This window comes from Panicum virgatum, chromosome 4K (genome assembly GCF_016808335.1).
Source record: "Panicum virgatum strain AP13 chromosome 4K, P.virgatum_v5, whole genome shotgun sequence".
NCBI classification, from domain to species: Eukaryota; Viridiplantae; Streptophyta; class Magnoliopsida; order Poales; family Poaceae; genus Panicum; species Panicum virgatum.
The window spans coordinates 36,880,200-36,903,326 of NC_053139.1; the positions used below are offsets into that span (position 1 = coordinate 36,880,200).

Below are 23,127 nucleotides of genomic sequence, written 5' to 3' on the forward strand. Positions count from 1 at the left end.
TTTTTGGAATTGCTACAGTCCACCATAAGGCAACTTTCCTCTTTTAGCAAAAAGCTATTGGCGCTATATTTTTGCCCACACATAAAGTTGCACTAGACGGTGCACATGCTCGCAGATGGCCTACACATTTTTTTCTGATCTTAAATATGCAAGCTCTACTAATCTGAAATGGGACCTCTTCTTTGCTAAAAAAAAACAAAAGTGCCTGTTCCTGGATACCGCTGCTTGCTGGAAGAAAATGATGGCACACATACTGAACACTAAAGGAAGCAACAAAAATTGCATAGATAATATATTGATTTGCCAAACCTCAAAATTGTTACATTTCTCTTATGAATGTATAGTGTCGCGCTGATGCTGCACTACTAGGTGATGAGGAAGGGCATGTAGAGCCCATTTTGAATCTTTGTAGTGAAACTAAAACATTGTGGATTCAGAATGGAATTTGGGACCAATTATGCATCAATCTAGAGGATGCTACCCTACAAAACACACTGGCAGCTAAGTATAGCGTTATTTCAGTTCTTGTTCACCCATGAAGCTGCATCTTCTCCTCATTTTGTCAACTGCAGAGATACTAGTAGTTGTATGTAACATATTACTCAAGGCTGCCAATAAAAGAAAAATTATGAAATGCTCGATAAAAGATTACCTAATGAAGTACACTATTTTGCCTATCATGAACCATATTATTTCATAGTATCAGTGTCGATACACTCAGACAGGAGTACCCTCTCCTACAAGACAAAAACGAAGATGCTCAGGAGCGGCAACCACGGACCACGGGTCCGGACCCCCGCGGACAGGTCCCGAACCTCCGCGGGCCGGACCTGGGCCTCTACAAGTGGAAGCCGGACCTCCAGGAGGACTGAGTCATCGAGCCAGCCAAGGGACCCGGACCCAACACCCTATTTGGGTAGGAGTCCGGAGCCCTCGCAAGCCCCTGTGGGCGCGGCCGCCGACCCCAGGGTCCGGCGCAGCCACGTGTCCCACAGGGCCGACCTCCGGACCTCCGCTCCCCGCTTGGGCAGGGGTTCGGAACCGCCACGTGCCCCTGTGGGCGCGGCCGCCGACCCCCGGGTCCGGTGCCGCCACGTGTCCCACAGGCACGAGTCTTCTGCCTGAAGCTAGCCCTCCTGCCGCATTAAATGCTGGTGATTGGGGCGTGCACTGCCAGAGCAGGGCATCAGATACCCACTCACGGGTTGGACAGGCGTGACATGACAACACGGTAAGCCCGCCTGTTTCCAAGGCGGCTCGTCTGTTACCGAGGCACGAAGCAGTGTCTCAGCACCGCGTGCGTGGGCGACGAGTCATAATGACCAGCTACTAACTGGAGCAACAGTGCACGCTGCTACAGCGGACTGAGTCAGTAGTTCGGCGCTTCATCATGACCTCGACGCGCGGCTCCAGAGGCTTCCGATAAGACAGCTCAAGACCATCCCTGGTCAGAAGCTACGCACAGAAGCCGACGACAAGTTCTCTGGATCTAATGCATTGAAGGCCAAAGTGTAGTTTATAATACATCACCGGGCCCACCTGTCGGGGTCCCGCTCAGTGTACTGCTTCCCTTGGGCTTATAAAAGGTAGAGCACGCACGGTAGAAAATGAGGTTCAAGTCCACAAAACCAGGACAACTGAGTCACAACTCTCAGAACACTCTGAACATATCCTCCCTCTCAGGCTCAGAGAGCACACTCGGGGGTCAGGCAATACAACACACAGTGGATGTAGTGTATTACGCTCCAGCGGCCCGAACCACTCTAAATCCTTGTGTGCTTCTCGTATTCATTCGCCTCTAGATCGAGCACTCCTTAACTGCCGCCAAGCTCATCCTACACTTAGGATTAGGCGGGTGTAATCCGCCACCCGGCTGTGGTCTTCCACACCACGACATTTGGCGCGCCAGGTAGGGAGCTAGCTTGGTTTCCGCTTGATCGCCCACTTGGCATCTCCATGGCTCGGATTGTCGAGTCCCATGACCACCCGATGGGGGAGGACGTGGCAACACCCGCGCCGCAGGCCTCTTGCCGTCTAATGCCGGCTCAACATCGAGGGTCGGAACCTCGATGCCGATCTCGGCACGGCGGCACCAAGGTCCCAGGGTCATATCCAGACCCCGGTGGCTGGTGTGGGCTGCGTCGCGCTCGCGGAGCATCTCCGCATGGAGGCCTGGCCACCCAAGTTCTGGCCGCACCTGCCGGAGAAGTACGACGGGACGACCAACCCATCGGAGTTCCTGCAAGTCTACATCACTGCCATCACCGCGGCTGGGGGTAACCACGCCGTCATGGCGAGTTACTTCCACGTTGCCTTGACCGGGCCAGCCCGGACTTGGCTCATTAACCTCTCTCCCGGGTCGATCCAGTCCTGGGAGGAGCTCTGCGCATAGTTCACGGCGAACTTCGCCTGCGCGTACCGGCTGCATGGCGTGGAGGCCCACCTCCATGCCGTGAGGCAACAACCCGGAGAAACTCTGCGGGCTTTCATCTCCCGCTTCTCCAAGGTACGCGAAATCATTCCACGTATTTCAAATGCATCCATTATCACTGCCTTCCACCAGGGGGTCCGTGACCAGAAGATACTGGAGAAGCTGGCCGTACATCAGGTGGAATCTGTCACCACCCTATTCGCCTTGGCGGACAAGTGTGCCAGGGCCGCTGAGGGCGGTGCATGGCACTCAGCCCCTCAAGCTCGGGCTGCCCAGACGGGTGGTCCGGGTTCCGCTGCTCACAGCAGCGACGATGAGGAAAGCCACGATGAGGCAATCTGGCACCCCGGTTGCTGCCATAGCGCCCGGGGGCCGGAACTCGCGCGGCAAACGCACGCGCCAGCAGGGCCGCGACAACGAGCCGTGCCCTGTTCACCCCCGGAGCCACCACAGTGCCTCCGAATGCTACGAGATCCAGAAGCTCGCGAAGCACGTCAGCAAGCGGCGTGAACAAGCCTCCAGCGACCACGAAGGCGATCAACATACTGATGGTCGCTGAGAGGTCCGAGCAACCTATGCAGGAGGTCCCAACGGTCCCCCCAAGCGGAACGTGATGGCCCAGCCATCACAAAAGACAACAAGCGGCCCTACCTCAGGGGTCCGGCCGGGTCCCGACCCAAAAAAAAGCCAGAAGTCCCAGACTTCGACGCACTGGAGCTCAAACATGCTCCCCGTGCATGTTCCCCAGCAGTAGATGACCTCTCCGTGAGGGCATCAACTCAGGCACCCGTGTCTGAGGGCGTCCGTGAAAGACGGCTGCTGGGACCATCCGCCTAGCCTGCCGAACTGGGTGAAGGGGGTCGGACTAGCACCTCGAAGCTAGCGGTCCTGGCGGTGCTCCATCTAGGGGGTCCGCCAAGGATTGTGGGCGCCATTGAGAACCCTGATGCATGGATCTCTGAGATTCGGTAAGACCTCGAGGTGCCACATCCAAGATGCTCAGGGAGGTCCCGATGCACGGATCTCCGAGATCCGGGACCACCTGAAAGACAAGATCCTTCCTGAAGATATGTATCCGTTGAGTACATAGTGTGGTTGGCTAGGTGACACACGGTCCGCCGTGGCGCCAATCGTATCTTCACGCGGTGCATCACCTAGGAGGAGGGCTGCGAGCTGCTCGGAGGAGGCGAGTGCGGAAGTCATCCTCCGAGGTATCCCGCACACAGGTTGGAAAAGCCTTCTGGCGTGGCTTTTACCGGCCAACTTCGCCTTTGAAAGGATCTTAAGATGCCTAGAGGGGGTGTGAATCGGCAATCTGCAACTCAAAGACACTTAAAAACTGTCAGACGTAGACTCAGCCCGGATACTCCGGGTATAAGCCCGGATACTGCGGGTTTTGTGGTCCGGAGTATCCGGAACTATAACCAGAGTCTCCGGGTATGAACAAACTGAAAAAAAACTGCAGGAATCTATGTATGAAAAGCAGATCGAGCTAAAGTACGAGTACTAGGGGTTCCTTAAGGTTGATATCCAACAAACAAAACTCACTAGAAACTCGTGAGTGAGTAGATCGAGCTCAAACCCTAGAAAAGAAGTCTCACAAGCAAATAGCAATGAAATCAAGTAAATTAACATGAAAGAGACAAGAATTTATTTTCTGAAGTTCACACCCGAAGGTGCTACGTCTCCGTTGAGGAAGGATTCGAGAGACAGAGCTCAATAACCCCTATGCTCCTCTCCCAAGGGCGAGATCGCCTCTCAAGCCCAAGGCTTACTATGGATTCCTCGGCGAGGAATGGAGCTTACAAATTTCTTGTGCAGCTCACAACATTGATTGAGCAGTCACAAGCACGCCTAGCCGTCTAGGAGCACAAGGCTCCAAGAGTAACAAACTCGAATCCGCGGGCTTGACCAAAACCAAGTGCTCAAGAGGTGGAAATGAGGCTCACTAGCACGAATCCTTACTCTTGCTTGCTTCTCACTCAAATCCCTCAAAAGAATCACTCAAGAATGAAGAGAGGGGAGTGAGAGAGCTCTCTTTTGGCTTTAGGAGGAGTTCAGCTCGAAAGAATGGCAAGAGAGAGTGAACTGAAGGAGGGGAGGGAGTATTTATACCTCTTGACCCAAAAATAGCCGTTGGGCGAACAGTTACCCGGAGACTCCGGGCAACCCTAATTTTTCAGCTCGTGAACAGCACCCGCACACTCCGGGCAAAGGGGTCCGGAGTATCCGGCCCTATACCCAGAGTATCCGGGTTAGGCAGGATGAAAGCTCATGTTTTGCTCTTTTGAGTGTATTTTGTGGCTCACAGGTGTTTGTCTAGGTTCTCTTGAGCACAAGATTTAAATCGAAACCCTTGAATCAAGTCTCTCTTGATAGTACAGCGTCCCTATACTCAAATTTCAAATACAACATCTAATATCATGAGTACACTTAAACACCGCCTTTTCATTTTCTTTTTGGGGGGCCATACGTCATCACTTGATTCACCTATATATATTCATCACCTGCACACATGCTCAATTACACAATTAAATATATATGTGTTTTGTCATTATTCACCAAAACCCACTTAGGGGCCTAGATCACTTTCAGCCTTCAGGATGCAGCTGAGCTGGTGAGTCCTGCGAAGCATGCCAGACTCATGCAAGCAAATACACACACCAGCTCGGACCCTGCAAATGGTTCCACCCGCTCGGCTATTGGCTGTATGGGTGGAATAAGCCGACTCCGGTCGCACTAAGCCCACTCGGGTCGCACTAAGCCAACTCTGGTGGCTCTCTCCGATGATAAGCCGACTCCGGTCGCACCTCCGACTCTACATCTTTGTAAGTCCTACACTTAGAGGCCCAGCAGGGAATAAAACCTTTTCCTTTGTAACTAGGTAGTACTTCCGTGTGGTCCAGTCCGGTGAGCCTCCCCCGTGGAGGGATCCGGACCTCTGCGAACCAGGTTCAGGGAAGCGTACTCACCCTCCGGGGAGGTCCGGAGCCGTGTAGCCACTTGGCCTGGTTCCATACCATAAGCCTGCATGCTCTACATCCCTAGGGCGAGTACCGTAGTACCTAAGACTGGGGGTCCGAAGGTCCGGACAGCTCCGGCCTCATAAACCCGTGTTCTGGCTTACATCACACATCTCATGTACAACTAGTTATAAAGGAAAAGTTTATTCTCAGTTCGCCTCTAAGGATGTTACATTCCAATTTCAATCTACGCATTCTCTTTGCGCTAACCCCCGCGTGGTTCCCACTCCTGTGTCCGAATTGAGTCGGCCAGCATGTGGTTCAGTTTGGGACCCCCTCACTGCTAGAGGGGGGTCCGGGTCCTTAGGAACCTGCTTCGGGGAAGAGGTACTTATTCCTGGGGGTGGTCTGGAGCCCTATGCAGCCGCTTAGCCTAGTTCCGTACCCTAAGCCTGTGCACTCCACCACTCTGTAACAGGTGCCCTAGTACCCGGAACTGCGTACCTAGAGGTCCGGACCTTATTCTAGCTTGAGGGCTGGCCTCCTAAGCTCTGTTCCACAAGTCCGGCTGCGTATCTCAAAGGACCTCTGCCAACAGGATTTGGGACCACGTGGGTATGTTACTAAACGCCAGTCCTAAGTTGTGTACAGGACGGGGGGACAGAGTACCTGGAGACCGGCAGCGCCAGCTACTAGCGTTGCAGGGGAAGAATTCCCCCGCGGAGAACACCGGCGCGGTCCGTCCGAGCAGGCGTCAACCACGACATGGATTTGGCCCGACCTGCGGGTTAATACCTCACCCGCAGGTGGGCCCGGGGGCCACTGTCGGTACACTCAGACAGGAATACCCTCTCCTACAAGACAAGAATGAAGACGCTCAGGAGCGGCAACTACGGACCACGGGTCCGGAGCCCTGCGGACAGGTCCCGAACCACCGCGGGCCGGACCTGGGCCTCTACAAGTGCAAGCCGGACCTCCAGGAGGCTTGAGTCATCGAGCCAGCCAAGGGACCTAGACCCAGCACCCAATTTGGGTAGGAGTCCGGAGCCCTCGCAAGCCCCTGTGGGCGCGGCCGCCGACCCCAGGATCCGGCGCCGCCACGTGTCCCACAGGGCCGACCTCTGGACCTCCGCTCCCCGCTTGGGCAGGGGTCTGGAACCGCCACGTGCCCCTGTGGGCGCGGCCGCCGACCCCCGGGTCCGGTGCCGCCACGTGTCCCACAGGCACGAGTCTTCTACCTGAAGCCAACCCTCCTGCCGCATTAAATGCTGGTGGTTGGGGCGTGCACTGCCAGAGCAGGGCATCGGATACCCACTCACGAGTTGGACAAGCGTGACATGACAACATGGTAAGCCCGCCTATTTCCAAGGCGGCTCGTCTATTACCGAGGCACATAGCAGTGTCTCAGCGCTGCGCGCGTAGGCGATGAGCCATGATGACCAGCTACTAACTGGAGCAACAGTGCACGCTGCTACAGCGGACTGAGTTAGTAGTTCAGCGCTTCATCATGACCTCGACGCGCGGCTCAAGAGGCTAGACTCTACTCCGACAGGACAGCTCAAGACCATCCCTGGTCAGAAGCTACGCACGGAAGCCGACGACAAGATCTCCGGATCTGAGGCATTGAAGGCCAAAGTGTAGTTTATAATACATCACCAGGCCCACCTGTTGGGGTCCCGCTCAGTGTACTGCTCCCCTTGGGCTTATAAAAGGGAGAGCACTTACGGTAGAAAAGGAGGTTCAAGTCAACAAAACCAGGACAACTGAGTCACAACTCTCAGAACACTCTGAACATATCCTCCCTCTCTGGCTCAGAGAGCACACTCGGGGGTCAGGCAATACAACACACAGTGGATGTAGGGTATTACGCTCCGGCAGCCCGAACCACTCTAAATCCTTGTGTGATTCTCACATTCATTCGCCTCTAGATCGAGCACTCCTTGACTGCCCCCAAGCTCATCCTACACTTAGGATTAGGCGTGTGCAATCCGCCACCCGGCTGTGGTCTTCCACACCACGACAATCAGGATAGAGAACAGTTAAAAGTGGTGTATTAGCATAGATAAACTCCCATGATGAATGAACAGAACATTTTGCTCAACTATATGTTTTGATGATACTTTATAACAATAAGCATTCTTGCTTGTAGGCATATTATAATAAACTTAGGAGCAATTTAAAAGAAACAAGCAGGCAAAAATAATGGATTATTTAATGAAGTTGCCTAATGTAATACATAAATTTGCCTTCTGCTGAAATAATTATTGCCTAATTCAGAAATCACATAATAGCATAACAGGGTAAAATGCTTTAGATGTAAAAAAGTATGATAAATTAAAGTTGTCTAACCAGATGCATGAATTTGTCTCTGCTAACAAGTATTATTGCCTAACAAAATATATAAATTTGCCTTCTGCTAAAGACCAACATGAAAATGCATGAAAATATTAGGAATGATAGGAACAGATTTGGTTTTAAGGGCATACTGCATGTGGATGCACGAGCTGCCTCGCGTCGCAGCGGCCGCACCATTTTGCAAAGCAAATACAAACTGACTTTTTTTAGAAATTAATCAGTACACCAAAATAGCAAAATTCAGCGACATATGAAAAGAATGCTAGAACCAGAATATAGAAATGTTGAACTACAGTTGATAAATTGCTTATTGATGTAGCATAAGTTGCCTAATTTAGTAGTATATTTTTCCTAATGAATAATTAAACAAACGGCTGTTGTTCCTGTTACTAGACCTAATTAAAATGAGTTTAGTATCCTATTGCACATACATATTGAACGAACTGTTGTTGTTCCTGTTACTAGCGGCATTAAGAATCCGCATGTAACCTTTTATCAAAAAATTACTTATTTTAACACATATTGTTGCCTATCTGAAACAATATTATTGCCTAATTCCTATATATATTATTACCAAATAAAAAACCAATGATGCTTGTATCATAAAAAATTGTAGGATCTAGCACAAATACTGCCACAATAAGAGGAAAAGAGCCGAGTAGGCTAGCTGCATAATGTGTATAGAAAAAGAAAACAAGGCTGCATAGTCTAACAACCAGATTTTAGTTTTTTAAAAGAAAATAGGAAGCGCCCTTGAAAATAAAAATATGACAGTGTGAATTAAATTTATCCATGATGTCACGAATGTTTGCCAAAGAGCCTGATACCCCTACCCCCCAATCCAATAAAGAAAAAAGGAAGTACATGTCTAATGAAAAGAGCAACATATGGGATCTAGTAGGAATGCTCCTATTTCTTTGTGATAATAGTTCAGATCATGCTTCAAAAACTGAACAATAGTTTTTGCTTTTAGATCTAGTGGGAATGCTGCAATCTCTATACAAAATACTGAAAATTACATGTCCAATAACATTACCTAATGAAGTAAACTATATTACTTTTTCAGTGCCATATTATTGCCTAATTAAAAACTACATAACTGCCTAAATTAGTCCATATTATAGCCTAATGAATTTTGAATATATACTCTCAAGATGACTGCGCACATAGCATTAACTCCCATGTGGTCAGGCTAAGGAACTAGGTTCTATGTTAAATACCAGTGCTGATAGTTGTATATTACCTTGCACTTTAGACAACCAATGAAAATGAATTCTTAAATTCTAAATTAAACATTGCCCAATGAAGTAAACTATTTTGCCTGGTTAAGAACCATATTATTGCCTAATCAGAACCATATTAATGCCTAATGAATTATATTTTTGGATAATGCAGAACCATATTTATTTCTAAAGTTCCTATTCATTTTTATTTTCTAATGAAGTAAAATGCTATATACTAAAATGTATTGTTGCCTACTGAGAAAACAAGAAGCGGAGAAAAAACAGAGAGGTTGATATACCACATTACTCTGTTTTTAGTTGATCAAAGAGCAGATTAATAATCAAAAGATGTCAGACGTGTCAGTGTCTGAATCTACAATCACTAGACAGCTGCTGATTGCACAGACTCGTGCCCTCTTTAATTTCTTCTTCAAGTCAGCTCATATCTTTGTCAGAGCCAGAAGACGAGCCGCTGCTATCCACCTTGATCAACTCAGCTGATTGCAGCCACCCAGCGAAGCTGAATTCCTTCTGCACTGGCGCCGCCGCCGGGCGCACTCTGAATGCCAAGACCTCTGCAAAATCAACTGGATGTGAGCGTGAGTGTCCCACACCCAAAAGTTAGTCGACGAATCTGATGCAAAGGATTTTAGGTGCATAGGGCATGAACCCAACGAAAAATCTATGCTTCAAGTTCCTCTCCACATCGAAGACTAGCCCAAATCCAAATGCGGATGCTGATGACTTATGTGTTGATCATTAGTAAAAACATGGGGTGAATGAAAAAAATAATTGAACTATGAGGGCCAGCTCCTGATCTTAAATACCCGTTCTCTACTATATTTACAAGTCCTACTGCCTGTGCTGGTCAACTAGATCAACCTATCCACCCAAAAATGCAGGACTAAACTGAACTAAAAAAATAACTGAATTACTGTAGTTTGTTTGCATGTTTGCATGTTTACATGTGAAGCGTGTTATGGAAGTGAGCTGGCCCTTATGTTAGAATAGGTGAATACAGTAGAGAACTATAAGGGCTATCTCTTGACCTTAATTACCTACTCTATGCTGTATTTCGCTGCTGCTTGCATTGGTTCAACTAGATGAACCTATCGACCTAAAATGCAGAACTACTTGTAACTGAAATATATTAGTTCACTAGCTTGTTCATTAGCATGTTTAAATGTCAGAGGAAGTGCCACTGAAAATCAAGCACTGTTGGCTCATTAGCGTGGAGGCACATACTTGACCCACACATCCTAATATCTAGCAACTAGATATACTGTTCCGTGAACTGAAACTAAGTGAAGCAACAAAACATCCCCCTAGTCGCTCATGGATTGTGGAATAAAAATGTGAATAAAATGCAAACAAAAACCGGTAAAAGTCCCTGCTAATTGATGCGAAAAAACCAACAGGATGTGAGCATGGGTGTGTTCCTGACACCCCAATGAACATGTATATGCTAAAAAAATCCTCTGCATCTGCACCCACCCAATGCAGAGGATTGATGTGTACTACGATTCCCAGCGGTTAGTGCGCGAGCGTGAAATCCCTATCCCCTGACCTCCCCAAAAACCAGAACAAACCACGAAAATCCCCCAGAAATCAATGTGATGAGCTCGATGCAGAGCATTTGGGGGTGCACGGGGGAGGGAGGGGGTGCGTATGAACAGATCTGTCTAAATCAACCAAAGCAGATGCCCTCTCCGGATTCCACATGCGAACTGATGACCTCCACCCAACACGAGATGTGTACTACGATTCCCAGCGGTTAGTGCGCGAGCGTGAAATCCCTATCCCCTGACCTCCCCAAAAACTAGAACAAACCACGAAAATCCCCCAGAAATCAATGTGATGAGCTCGATGCAGAGCATTTGGGGGTGCACGGGGGAGGGAGGGGGGTGCGTATGAACAGATCTGTCTAAATCAACCAAAGCAGATGCCCTCTCCGGATTCCACATGCGAACTGATGACCTCCACCCAACACGAAAATGCAGTCAAAATCGATGCGGAAACATGGATGTTCCAAGGAGCGAGGAGTGTGGATCTCTCACTTGGGCCTAATCTGCGCCGCCGATCCTTATACCGCTGCGCGGGGGGGCGCAACATCCGGGAGTGCACGCCGCCGGCGAGGGGGATGCGAGCGTCGCAGCTGAAAGCGCAGAGAGAGAAAGGAACCCTAGAGAGAGAGATAGCTCCCCGGCGTCGCCCCCTCCCGCATCACCCGCCCTCGCCGCCATGGCCGGTTGTCCGCCGTGAGCTCGGTATCGCGGCCGCGCGCTCCTGGAGCCAAGCCAAGCCAAGCAGATCCAGAACTCCAATAGAACAAACCGCAAAAAAAATCAATCGAGGAGGCCAGGAGGGGGAGGGGGAGGGGGAAATGGATGCAGCGCAAGGGGGGAGCACTCACCTAGGTCTCTGATCTGGACTTGAACCCCCAAAAATGTCCTCCAGGAGACCAGATGTGCACGCTGATGGTGGGGGGATTGAAGCAGATGCCCCTGACGGAGTAACGGAGGAGAGAGAACCTTGAGAGAGGGTGAGCAGATAAAATGAATGGTCCGCCGCTGGCTCTTCAATTCCTGATACGTGGGACCGGCCAGATAGCTGGATCTTCGTTGGATGTAGCCGGGATAAAAGACGGAGCGGCCGTGCGACTAGAATAAAATACGGCCGACCGTATCAGAGTCATTACCTAAATATTTTTATAGAATTTTTTAGAGTTCAACAATTCAAATATTCCATTTCAACATTCTTAATGTTACATTTCAACATTTTTACGTAAAATATGAAATAATATTTCTAAAATGTTGTAGTAAGTTTCTAAAAATGTTGACTGTAGGGTTTAAAAGTTTGAATGCAAATTAACCTAAATGATACTTATATTAATAAAGACTCAATGGTTACGGAGAACCGGAGAAAACTAAAAGAGAACATATCAGGTGCAAACCAATATCTCCGTGCAAACTATGAAAACTTCAATCTGGACCATCAGATCAACATCCAAGGAGAGAGGCACAGAGAGGTGGGAGGGGGATTTGCAAAAGTGTGATTACCCAATCTAAGGGCGGGTCCAGATTGTAAAATTACCCAATCCCTCATACTCCTCGGATGTTGATCCAATGACTCAGATTGAAGTTTCCATAGTTTGCACGGAGAGGTTGGTTTGCAACTGATACGTTTCTAAACAAAAATTGGAAAGAAAACTACCTCTCACTCTCGGTCAATCCGTGCGCGCGCAGATCTGACCTTTGTTGTTGGGCTTAGCCTCTTATATATGACTGGCTTTTTGGGCTGTGCGATTTCGGTAGATAGATAGGAGCTCTGGTTAGAAAGAGATATTTTAGATGGATTGTCAATGAACTAATAACACGAGAGAGACACAAAAAGCCTGTAGCATAGTGGTTACAAGAGTATCGGTAACACCTCAGATTCTGGGTTCGACTCCCCATGGGAGGGCGTTGTGCATTTGGTAGGCGACATTTCCGAGGATTTGCCAGCTCAATCTTTGCAGATGCTCATAGAGTTATGGTTGCGTACGTGTGGGTGTAAGTGTGCATGTGTTATGAGTGTTTGAGTTATACGGTGTAATTAAAAAATACGAGAGAGATGGTGCGCCTAATTAATCATCAAGAGCATTAACTAATTACCACTACATGCATCGAAATGACACCCTACGTGGCTACGTCCCTACCATACTGACTCGTAGTTTTTAAGCGTTCTATCCGCCAGTAGCGCTTACCCCGCGCCACTCCCGGCGAAACAACTAGCTATAATCAAAGCTTCCAACGTTCAAGCATTGCTTGCTTGCATCCGGTCAGCCGATTGCTTGCAATTCATACGCTAATGAAAACGGTATAGAAACACGTCAGTAGACGGTAACATTATTGTTAACAGCCACCAGCACATTACTAAACTAAGAAAATACGGAAGGTAATTAAACAGTGGCTTCAAAAGTCTCGAGCAAACCATGCTACTTCCTCCATTTTTATTTAGATATTGTATTAGGTTTGTCCTGAGTCAAAGATAGCAAAATTTAACTTAATCTATAGAAAAATACAGCAGCAATTATACTACTCATAATATACGTACACTGCCAACATATATTTCATAGTGGATTCAATAAAAACAAATTTGATATTCTAAATATTATTATTTTTCTCTATAAATTCGATTAAAGTTGGCCAGATTTAATTTTGGACAAATCTAACAAAATATGTAAATAAAAAAATAAAGGGTGTATCTTAAGCTTTGGTGTGGCCAGAGGCGCTACTTTCAGTACGTTCGTGTCCTCAATCACCAGAAATTCAGCCAAAGTACAACGAAATATGTAGTGCATATCCTCTTCTTCTTTGCTCCGCCACTTGCATCTGATACGAGTTTCGAGTCCATTTGGTGAAGAATAATGAATAAATCTAGCATAGCCACAAGCCACCAGGCAGCCATTTATTTGCATCAACTTTTTTTATGTAACAAATTGCAAAAGATGGAGATCAGAAGACAAGAAGATTTGTGTCAGCATAATTTTTTTTTAAGAAGTCTGTCAGTATAAATCACCCCAGCAAGACTTCAACTCTGCTGCACTGCACCCCAAGTCCCCAACCACACAGCAAACGCCTTAGCTCCGCCATGGCCCCGACGACCGCCACCAACGGCGCCATCGCAGCGCCCGGCCACCACCATGCTGCCAACGGCATGCCGGCGGACGGCCGCGACCACGTCGTCATCTTCCCGTTCATGGCGAAAGGCCACACGCTCCCGCTGCTCCACTTCGCCGCGGCCCTCTCGGCGCACCACGGGGAGCTCCGCGTCACCCTGATCACCACCCCGGCCAACCGCGCGTTCGCCGCCGGCCGCCTGCCGGCGTCGGTGTCGCTCGTCGCGCTCCCGTTCCCATCGCTGCCGCCGCTGCCGGCGGGGGTCGAGTCCACCGACGCGCTCCCGTGCCCGTCCCTGTACCCGGCGTTCCTGCGCGCCACGGCGCGCCTGCGGGACGCCTTCGCGGGGTTCCTCGCGTCGCTCCCGTCCCAGCCGCTCGTGCTCGTCTCCGACTTCTTCCTCGGGTTCACGCGCGCCGCCGCGGCCGACGCCGGCGTCCGCCGCGTCGTGTTCCACGGCATGTCCTGCTTCTCCATGGCCATCTGCAAGGCGCTCATCGCATACCCGGCGGCGGCCAGCGTCGGACCGGCCGGCCCCCCGTTCCACGTGCCCGGCATGCCGGAACACGTGGCGATCACGGCGGACGAGGTCCCCGACGCGGTGGCCAAGTTTGCCGACCCCGAGGACCCCGTGACGCGGTTCCTCATCGATTACGTCGGCTTCTCGGACGTGCTCAGCTGGGGCGTCCTGGTCAACAGCGTCGCCGCGCTGGACGAGGACTACGTAGCGCCGTTCGAGTCATTCTACCAGCCCGGCGCCCGCGCCTGGCTCGTGGGCCCGCTGCACCTCGCTGCCGGCGACACGTCGGAGCTCGTGGTGGAGGAGCAAGACCCCCACGGCTGTGTTGCCTGGCTCGACGAGATGGCGGCGCAGCCGGGGTCGGTGGTCTACGTGTCGTTCGGCACGCAAGCCCACATCACCGACGCGCAGCTCGACGAGATAGCACACGGGCTGGCGCAGTCCAGCCACCGCTTCCTCTGGGTCGTCCGGTCCGAGACGTGGTCGCCGCCGGTGGACATGCCGCCCGACGGCCGGATCGTCCGCGGGTGGGTCCCGCAGAGGAGCATCCTGGCCCACGAGGCAGTGGGAGGGTTCGTAAGCCACTGCGGGTGGAACTCGGCGATGGAGAGCCTCGCGGCCGGGAAGCCCGTCCTGGCGTGGCCGATGATCGCCGAGCAGCACCTGAACGCGAGGCACGTCGCGGACGTCGTCGGCGCCGGCGTCAGGATCTGCTCGAAGGCCGGCGGCATGGCGGCGGCCGGCGTCGTCGGGAGGGCGGAGGTCGAGGAGAAGGTGAGGCAGCTGATGGACGCCGACGGCGAGGCCGGGAAGAATATGCGGGCGAGGGCTGCGTGGGCGCAACAGACGGTGAAATCAGCGGTGAGCGACGGCGGAGCGTCACGTGTCGCGCTGCGGAAGCTCGTGGACGAGCTTCAGAGGACCTACGGTGACATCGTCAGTGAGGGGGAAATGTAGCTAGCTGGCAGCTGCTCAGTCATTTGATGTGACAGAAGTCATGTGTCAAATAAAATGCACTTCTTTTGTTAAATGTTTTGTGTTCTATCGATCCTATCCTCCTCGACGCACCCTATGTTCTTCTTGAATATGATGATCCTGCAGATGTCCTGATGGATAATGCAGAGATTTTGAAAGTCAGAGGGTTGAAATCAAAAGATTGAGAGTGAGTCATACAATGTACTACCAACACTTGTACTCTGTGTACGTCAGCGTGTTCAGCCTTGTCCATCGAAAGCAAGGAACGAATCCTCTGTTGCCAAGAGTTCCATGATGGGGTCGGGCACGGGCGCGGCGCACGGCAACGGCCTGTCCCGGTGTCCCGGCAGGGAGTCCGCTTCGGTTAGGGATCGTCCGTATAAAACCATACCGCGGCCTCGCTGTGCAGGGCAGCACAATGCAAACAGCGACATCAACAAAAGATTTCATCGATCTCGAGCCCCAAGAATCATCAGATCAGAGTCGAGCAGAAAGTTGGTGTACTTCAGTATTCAGTACGTCAGTATTCAGTACGTGCACTTATTGGGGTCCGTGCAAGTCCGGTCTCCGTGGAGTTTTATGCCACAGTTATTTAGACTGAGAACTAGGTAACTATGCTAGATGAGTTTCATAGTGATAAAACTCTCCTCACATTCTATGAAACTCTATTCTTCTCTCTCCTTGCCATGTCAGCAAAATTGATAGTATTTAATGTTATGAAATCCTTCATGAAACTCCTATTGAGACTAGCATAAGAGCAAGTTTTATAATATCGCCGGCAAGCGGGCGGAAAGGATGGCCAGAGTGGCGACCATTAATGCGGCTGCGGCAGGAATAGCTAGCGGCGCAGCACATGCGGCCAATAGGCAGCAAGCGAACGCAGCAACACAGCAAATGGGACCTGCACGCGGGCGCGGGCACGTCCGCCCATTTGCGCCGGCAACGCGAATCGCCCGGTTTGTTCTCTTTCTTCATTTCTCACTCATCCACGTAAGTATGTGCCGGCTATCCGCCCACCATAATATTTGCTCTAACGGTGAGTATTCTGGCACTACTACAAAAAACTTAACGGAGTCAGTTAAAAAAGGTTTCTCAAAGCGGGCAACCCCAGCCGCCTCGTACCTAACACCACAGTAAATGGCCTATTTTTCGAGGCGGCTTGGTGCTCGCCTCATTAAATCAAAACAAAAAAAGAAAATAAAATAAAAAAATCCATGGACAAGCCTGGCGAGCCCATACACGGGCCCGCCGAGCCCATCCATTCGCCGCCGCCACAACTGCTCGCCGGTGAGCCCATCCGCCCGTCGCTGCAGCTTCTCGTCATCGTCTCTCGTTGGATCCGACCACTCTCCGTTGGATCTGCGAGGGAGAGAGGTGAGGGACGGCTCTGAGAGAGGTGAGAGAGTGAGGAATGGATCTGAGGAAGGAGGGTGGGGCATACCAAGGCGCCGGAGGGAGGGACGGGCCTGCCACCGACGAGAGGGCTCCAAGCCGCCACCGGAGGGGTGTGACACCTCGGCCCAGGGCTTAATAGGATTAATAGAATTATTAGGATATTCATACCAACAAGTTGCAACTTTTTTTCCGGAAGCCGGTCTCCAAAGAACTCCGAGGTTAAGCGTGCTTGGCCCGGAGGAATTTGGGGATGGGTGACCGACCGGGAAGTTATTCCCGGGTGCGCATGAATGAGGACAAAGTGTGCAGAAAAGACATGTGTTGGTCTGTGAGGATAGTCTGTGTCCTAGTTAAGCTACCAGATGTAAGCGGGCCCGGCCTCGGGGAGGCGGGACGTTAAGAATGGTATCAGAGCCGACTCTCGCAACTGCCAGATGTAAGCGGGCCCGACCTCGGGGAGGCGAGACGTTACAAGGGGCGGCTCCGCTCGCGCCGCACGCGCACACATAGCCACAAAGGGCCGCCATCTGGCGCACGCGCCCGTGAGGGGCCGCCACACGTGCGCGGCCATGAGAGGCCTCCGCCCGCCGTCGGCGCCTGCGAGGGGCCGCCGCCCAGCGCACACGCCGCGAGGGGAATAGCCTCAGAAGTGGGAGGGCCGCCGCACGCGTCATCCATTTGGGGAGAAGTGAGAGGGAGAGGGAGAAGGAGAGGCGGGAGGCGTGAGGAGATAAGATTGGAGAGGGATGAGAGAGGGAAGGGGTGGGCTGGGTTGGGTTTTTAGGGTTTGGCCTCAATTAACTGCGGCGAGTCCTGTTAGCTGTCTGCCTCGGAAAATAGGTTCATGTCTGGAGGTGGTCTCTTTAGTAACAGGGAATATATTTGGTGCAAACCAACTTGTTCGTGCAAATCATGCAAACTTCAATCTGAGCCGCCAAAAACATCCAAGGGGGCGCGCAGAGGGAGTGGGAGGGGAGATTTGCAAAAGTGTGATCGCCTAATCCTAGGGCGGGCGGTTAATTGTAAAATTATCCAATCCTCCCATACCCTTTGGATGTTGATCTGGTGGCCCAGATTGAAATTTACATGATTTGCACGGAGAGGTTGGTTTGCACCTGATATGTTTTTTTAAGTAATAACCGCCTCCATTAGTGGATTTTGCGAGGCAGTTTTCCGTAACCGCCTCGGTTCATAAAACGAGACCGCTTCGGTTAATGCTGGTCATTAATCGAGGCGGTTTTTTCCTGTCCGCCTCCGACGACTTTTTTAAAGGTCACGGTTAAGTTGTTATAGACAGACAACTTGCACTACCAGAAAATGGTTCATTCGTCTCTGGTTGTTAGTACCGGTCATGCTTTGGTCCGGTACTAAAGTTGTCTCGATGCCACTTTAGTACTGGGTCCAAATTTAAAAGCCCCAACAACTATTTTAGTACCGGGCCAAGCCACCAGCCGGTACTAAATATCGCATTTTAGTACCGTTCGGTGTTATCAGCCGGTACTAAATAGCTCTCAGGCCCCCCAGCCATTTAATACTGGTTTTTAACACCACCCCGGTATTAAATGATGGCATTTAGTATCGGATGGTGTTATTGGCCGGTACTAAATATTCATGGCCCGGTACTAAATGGTCTGTCCCGGTTACGTCAAAAGGATAGCATATTTTGTCCACTCACATGTTTTGTGTGGGTGGGATTGTAGGGGAGACTATGCACGAGGCCACAGATCACGAGTTCGAACTCCGGTGCACGCGCATGTCTCTAGATATATTCCTACCGAAAGGATGGTATATTTAGTACTAGATGCTGCAACCGGTACTAAATGGACGATCCATTTAGTACAGGCCAGCCGGCACCGGCTAGGGCAGCCGGTACTAATGGCGGCAGGCACCAGTACTAATGTGACTTTTTCGTGTAGTGTTGAGAGGAGGATGTGCCCAGACATTGTGGCCGTAATAATGTAACGTACAAAGTGTACCTGTCTGTTATTGTCTGTTAATCTTATTCTTGAGCCGATAGTCACAACAAATGCTTGAGGTTATAGTCCTATACTCCTATCCATCAATCTACTGTGTCGTGTATTTGATGAAATGCGGAGGCTCATAGCCGCGGCCACTGATCCATCTTGTTCACGTTGTGGCAGCATTTACACCACAGAAAGGTGCCTGTTAGTCCATGTGGCTCTCGAGTGACTACCAAGTCAGTTCGTAAAAGTCCAAGAAACTTCTAGTTAGGGCTGCCATGAGATACAAGCAAGTACAAGTTCTTCAAAAAAAACAAGCAAGTACAAGTTCTTCAAAAAAAAACAAGCAAGTACATGAGTCATTTGTTCTTCCTGTACGTATGACTCCAATTCTTCCTGTTCGTATGACTCCAATTCTTCAAAGCAAGTACATGAGACATTTGTTCTTCATGTACGTATGACTCCAATTCTTCCTGTACGTATGACTCCATTTCTTCAAAGCAAGTACATGAGACACTTCTAGTTTGAAAAGATCTCACAAGTTATCGATTTCTATCAAATTCTTTTAAGGCTGCATAGGTTGATTTCTTGCTAGTTCTTTATCACAATTTATCCGACCATAGTCAAAGATCTATTATTGGCTTGCATCTGAATAAACCATCGTTGTACTTTAGGGCCGATAGGCTTTTTGGTTGCCGTTCTATCTTGAAACGTGTTAATCTTATCTTCCAATATAATTAGAACTATCAGCGGGTTCTATTTAATTTATTATCGCCCTGCTATTGTAAGCTGTCTCTGTTGAGTCCGATCCATCAGCAGTGACTCTAAATTTGTATTATTAGCTAGATTGATTTCTTTATGGAAGAATATATGTTTTTAGCATGGTTCAAGCCCTTTACTGGTTATGTTAGTCTTTGAACTCTACAATATATTTTAGAGAATATTTTGTCCTATCTAATTTGGCAGGATAACCGATGACTACTTTGTATCTTTGAGCATCGGATCTTATAGCCGATGCTGTTATAGAACTCTTCGGAATCCTAGCTGATGTGTTCCTTGTTATGTACTAATTAAATTTTATTTTCTTATCAATTACAAGTCAAATTGGCTGGCACATCGCAAACCTCGAGATCAAAATCTGCACTGTAGATATGCAGAGCTCCCATGCTTTAGCGTGTCTCGTTCCGTGAATATCCGTTCGATTTTTGTGGCAACAGTTAGATGTTTGGAATAGAAAATATATTTGACTACTACATTGTACAATCACCTGTGCTGCATAGTTGGGGTGGTAAAGAAGCTATGCGCGAGGGAAGAGATCTTGGGTTTGATTCTCGCGGGGCGCAAAGTTTTTGTAGCGTCACAGATACTTTGGTCCGGATTGTAGCAACCAGATTCGTAGTGTTTCTGTAGTAGTGAGGTGTTGTTTATAACATTGAAGGATTGAAACGGGCGACCAAAGAGGGGGAGTGAATGGGAGCCCCGGCTCGGATTATAGCAACCGGATTCGTAGTGTTTCCATAGTAGTGGGGTGTTGTTGGTTCCACAAATCAGCGTCAGTGTCCACACTAACCACGTATATGTCGCATCTCGGGCGGCTGACACCCTCACGAGACACCACTTCATTAGCTCCTCACCATGCTGCTTGCGCATCTGAAGGCACCGGAGGTCGAGGGGGAGTGAATGGGAGCCCCTGCCAAGGTGACACCAGCTAACTCGTGACCCTGCTCGATGCAAAGCGGAAGTAAGTGAAAAGCAATTTATTCGAGTAGAGCACATCATAAAGCAGAAACAAGGATTTAACACAATGCCAAAAAAGCATTTTCAAACCAAATTCGCAAAAGAGCTTACTTCAATAAGCATGCAACGATTAAATAATAATTAGCAAAGCTCAAATTAAATGCAAGCAAAATGAGAAGCTATCAACTCGAGCAAGGACTACTACCAAAGCTTCACTTAGACCAGCATCCCAAGGTCTAGTAGTGACTAGTCACTACTACAGCCACCCCTATCACTGCCGGTTCTAAAAGTGCATCACCAACGGTTTTGGGTACCGTTGGATTTAAGTCGTTGGTGATAGCGGGGCCATCACCGCCGGTTCCAGAATCGTTGGTGATGGGGACATCAACACTGCCGGTTCGTATCTGGAACCGTTGGTGATGGGGACATCAACACCACCGGTTGAAGACATGAACCGGCGGTGAAGACCTTTTTCCCATCAAAAAAAATATTTTCATATAATAATATTGCATCATTGTGGAACACCTCATTTGCTCAAGAACAAACAGATTCAGTTATTAGCTTAACTGAATTATATTAGGTAATCTCATCTCATTACTTAAACATGCATTCAACCTATCAGCTGCTACTAAGCTAGCTAGGTTCAATAGCACAATATATGTTTGCAGTCCAAATTCAAAAAAAAAAACTTGAAGCAAAAATTTGTAGAAATCATAATAAAGCAGAAAGCAGAGATTTCTACAAGAACTGATAATCCATTACATATGATACAGTCTGTATAAAATGAGTAGCCTTATGGCGTGAGATAAAGAATTGGTTGCACTTCAGTATGATGGGAGGTTACAATCTATGTTGGCTAAAATAGTTTCATCAATATTGTCGGACAGCTTAGATATATTTAGTGAATTGTGGGACTTACCCAAATAGACTATTGAGTAGGGCATCAGAGTTATGTTCAGACAGGGTGGTGATAACCAGTGACCCACCCCATCGCAAACGCTTCAGCTTCAGCGTCAGGTTACGAGTTCCAGCAAACATTAATATGTACAACAAGGCACCAAGAAAGACTTAATAAAGATATTACTGGTGATAATTAGAACCTAAGCAGAGAAGTCAGCTAGCTTAGACGGCAGACGCCAGCATACATCAGGGTCTGTGCTGTAACTGCTTGTCGAGCTTCAGTGCCTTCTTTAATTGTCCTTGCCCGTGGATAAAACAGGCCAACCTGTGGTTAGATTTGTAACATTCCCAGTGAAGCCGAGTTTTTTAATCTATTTATCTTGTTATCCTTCATTCTAGCTAAATGCCTGTATCACTTACAATTAAGACATGAACCTCTAATGCAACAGGTTACCAGGAACCACAATCATTTATCCCTTTCTCAACAATCAATGTAACGAACTCTCAACATGTTTACTTATGCATAAGGGCTACTGATGCAGTAAGTTATCAACTTATCATTAGGAGAAATAAGAGTGACAGGGAAAAAATGTGTGCATGATGAAGAGATCCCTCACCAGAAAGAAATATAATTTCTAACTAACTACTTCAAAAATGCAGGGGGAAACTTGCTAAAGACTAAAGATGGTCCTGGTTTACAGTTTACTACCATTTTTATGTGCTGGCATAATCAAACAGAGTTTTTCAATTCTTTTTACAGAAACACAAAATCCATCAGTATGATATAAGAAGAGAATCCGGTCAACAGCATCAGCAAGCAAATCCGGTCAGTATCTTCCAGTGAACACAATCATAAGGATAGTATATGTATGCTTCAATGTGAAATTGGAAAGATGCAAATGCACTCACATATATACAGTGCACGAATTGCATTTTCTTTAGAGAAACTAATGCAGCTTAACTAGAATTAAAGCAGCTCATGCATCCACACCTCATAGAGCTTGTGCATACCACAATTGATTCCAAAACAGAGGGAATTAGAGCCTAGCTAGCCATTTCAGCTTAAAGGGGGCAGTCAATTTCAGCATACAGTTTACTGACTGACTAACAGTGGTAAAACCTGCTCGAATCAACTGCGGAAAGGAACAGCGTTGCCTTTTTTCACAATACCTTCCGGGAATGGACCTGAACCTCCCTGGCGACGATGCGGAGCGACAGCGCGAACCCCGCCGCGCACATGGCGCGCAGGAGCCGCAGGGTGACGACGAGGACGAGCAGCACGGGGAAGACAAGGGCTCCGATCGAGACCTTGAGGAACGCGTAGGTCACCGGGGACTCGTCGCCCAGGGCCCGGCGCGCGACGGTCCCGGCGGCCACGCCCGCGCAGGCGACCCACGCGCTCGCGAGGTACATGTACTGCAGAACCTTGGGCACGGCGAGGTGCGGGAGCAGCGCGGCCGCCGGCTCCCGCGGCGGCGCCTGGGGGAGAACCTCGAGCACCACCTTGGAGGCAGCCATGGGAGCGCGCGGGGAGGAGCTGAGGAGGGGAGGGAACCCTAGCTAGGCTCTCGAGGCTCGCAGTGGAGGCGGGGAGCGGCTGTGCTGTGAAGTGGGGGGAACTGGGGCGAGGGGAAATTCGGTTGGAATGGCGATGACCCGACGAACACGGAGGGCCGGCGCCGCCGCCATGGGAGGGCGCGGGAGGAGGAATGGGAATGGGGAGGAGGGCGGCGCCACGAGGGAGGGAGGGCTGTGGGCGGACGCCAGGGGGTGGAGGAAAAAAATACCGGAGAGAGAGAGGGAGGGGAGAATGAAAAAAAATAGGTGGAGAACACATCACCGTCGGGTCATATTACAACCCGGCGGTGATGATTACGTATCACTGCCGGTTCGTAATACGACCCGGCGGTGATGTTGTCGAGAGCATCACCGCCGGGTCGTATTAGGAACCGGCGGTGATACGTAAGCATCACCGCTGGGTCCATTTGGAACCGGCGGTGATAGAC

At 49.6% G+C, this 23,127-nt stretch overlaps 2 protein-coding genes and 2 long non-coding RNA genes across 4 annotated transcripts; 1 reads left to right on the forward strand and 3 right to left on the reverse strand.

The window, feature by feature from the left end:
- Nucleotides 1-265: 265 nt before the first annotated feature.
- Nucleotides 266-11,545, reverse strand: LOC120703791. The gene is made up of 2 exons (XR_005687257.1): nt 11,386-11,545; nt 266-9,547 (listed from the first exon to the last, which is right to left on the reverse strand). It is a non-coding gene; the product is annotated as an uncharacterized LOC120703791 (long non-coding RNA).
- Nucleotides 10,333-11,023, reverse strand: LOC120703792. Its single transcript, XR_005687259.1, has 2 exons — nt 10,950-11,023; nt 10,333-10,707 (listed from the first exon to the last, which is right to left on the reverse strand). It is a non-coding gene; the product is annotated as an uncharacterized LOC120703792 (long non-coding RNA).
- Nucleotides 11,546-13,569: 2,024 nt separating the features above from the next.
- On the forward strand, nt 13,570-15,307 carry LOC120705203 (UDP-glycosyltransferase 90A2-like). The gene has a single exon (XM_039989674.1). The coding sequence runs from the start codon at nt 13,605-13,607 to the stop codon at nt 15,108-15,110; it is 1,506 nt and encodes a 501-aa protein (XP_039845608.1). The 5' UTR covers nt 13,570-13,604; the 3' UTR covers nt 15,111-15,307.
- Nucleotides 15,308-21,017: 5,710 nt separating this feature from the next.
- LOC120703793 lies at nt 21,018-22,898 on the reverse strand. Its single transcript, XM_039987963.1, has one exon. It carries the CDS (start codon nt 22,637-22,639, stop codon nt 22,283-22,285), a length of 357 nt encoding a protein of 118 aa, XP_039843897.1. The 5' UTR covers nt 22,640-22,898; the 3' UTR covers nt 21,018-22,282.
- Between the last annotated feature and the right edge of the window lie 229 nt (nt 22,899-23,127).

Coding starts and splice junctions, on each gene's coding strand:
- LOC120705203 (XM_039989674.1), top strand. CDS start 13,605: ATGGCCCCGACGACCGCCACCAACGGCGCCATCGCAGCGCCCGGCCAC.
- LOC120703793 (XM_039987963.1), bottom strand. CDS start 22,639: ATGGCTGCCTCCAAGGTGGTGCTCGAGGTTCTCCCCCAGGCGCCGCCG.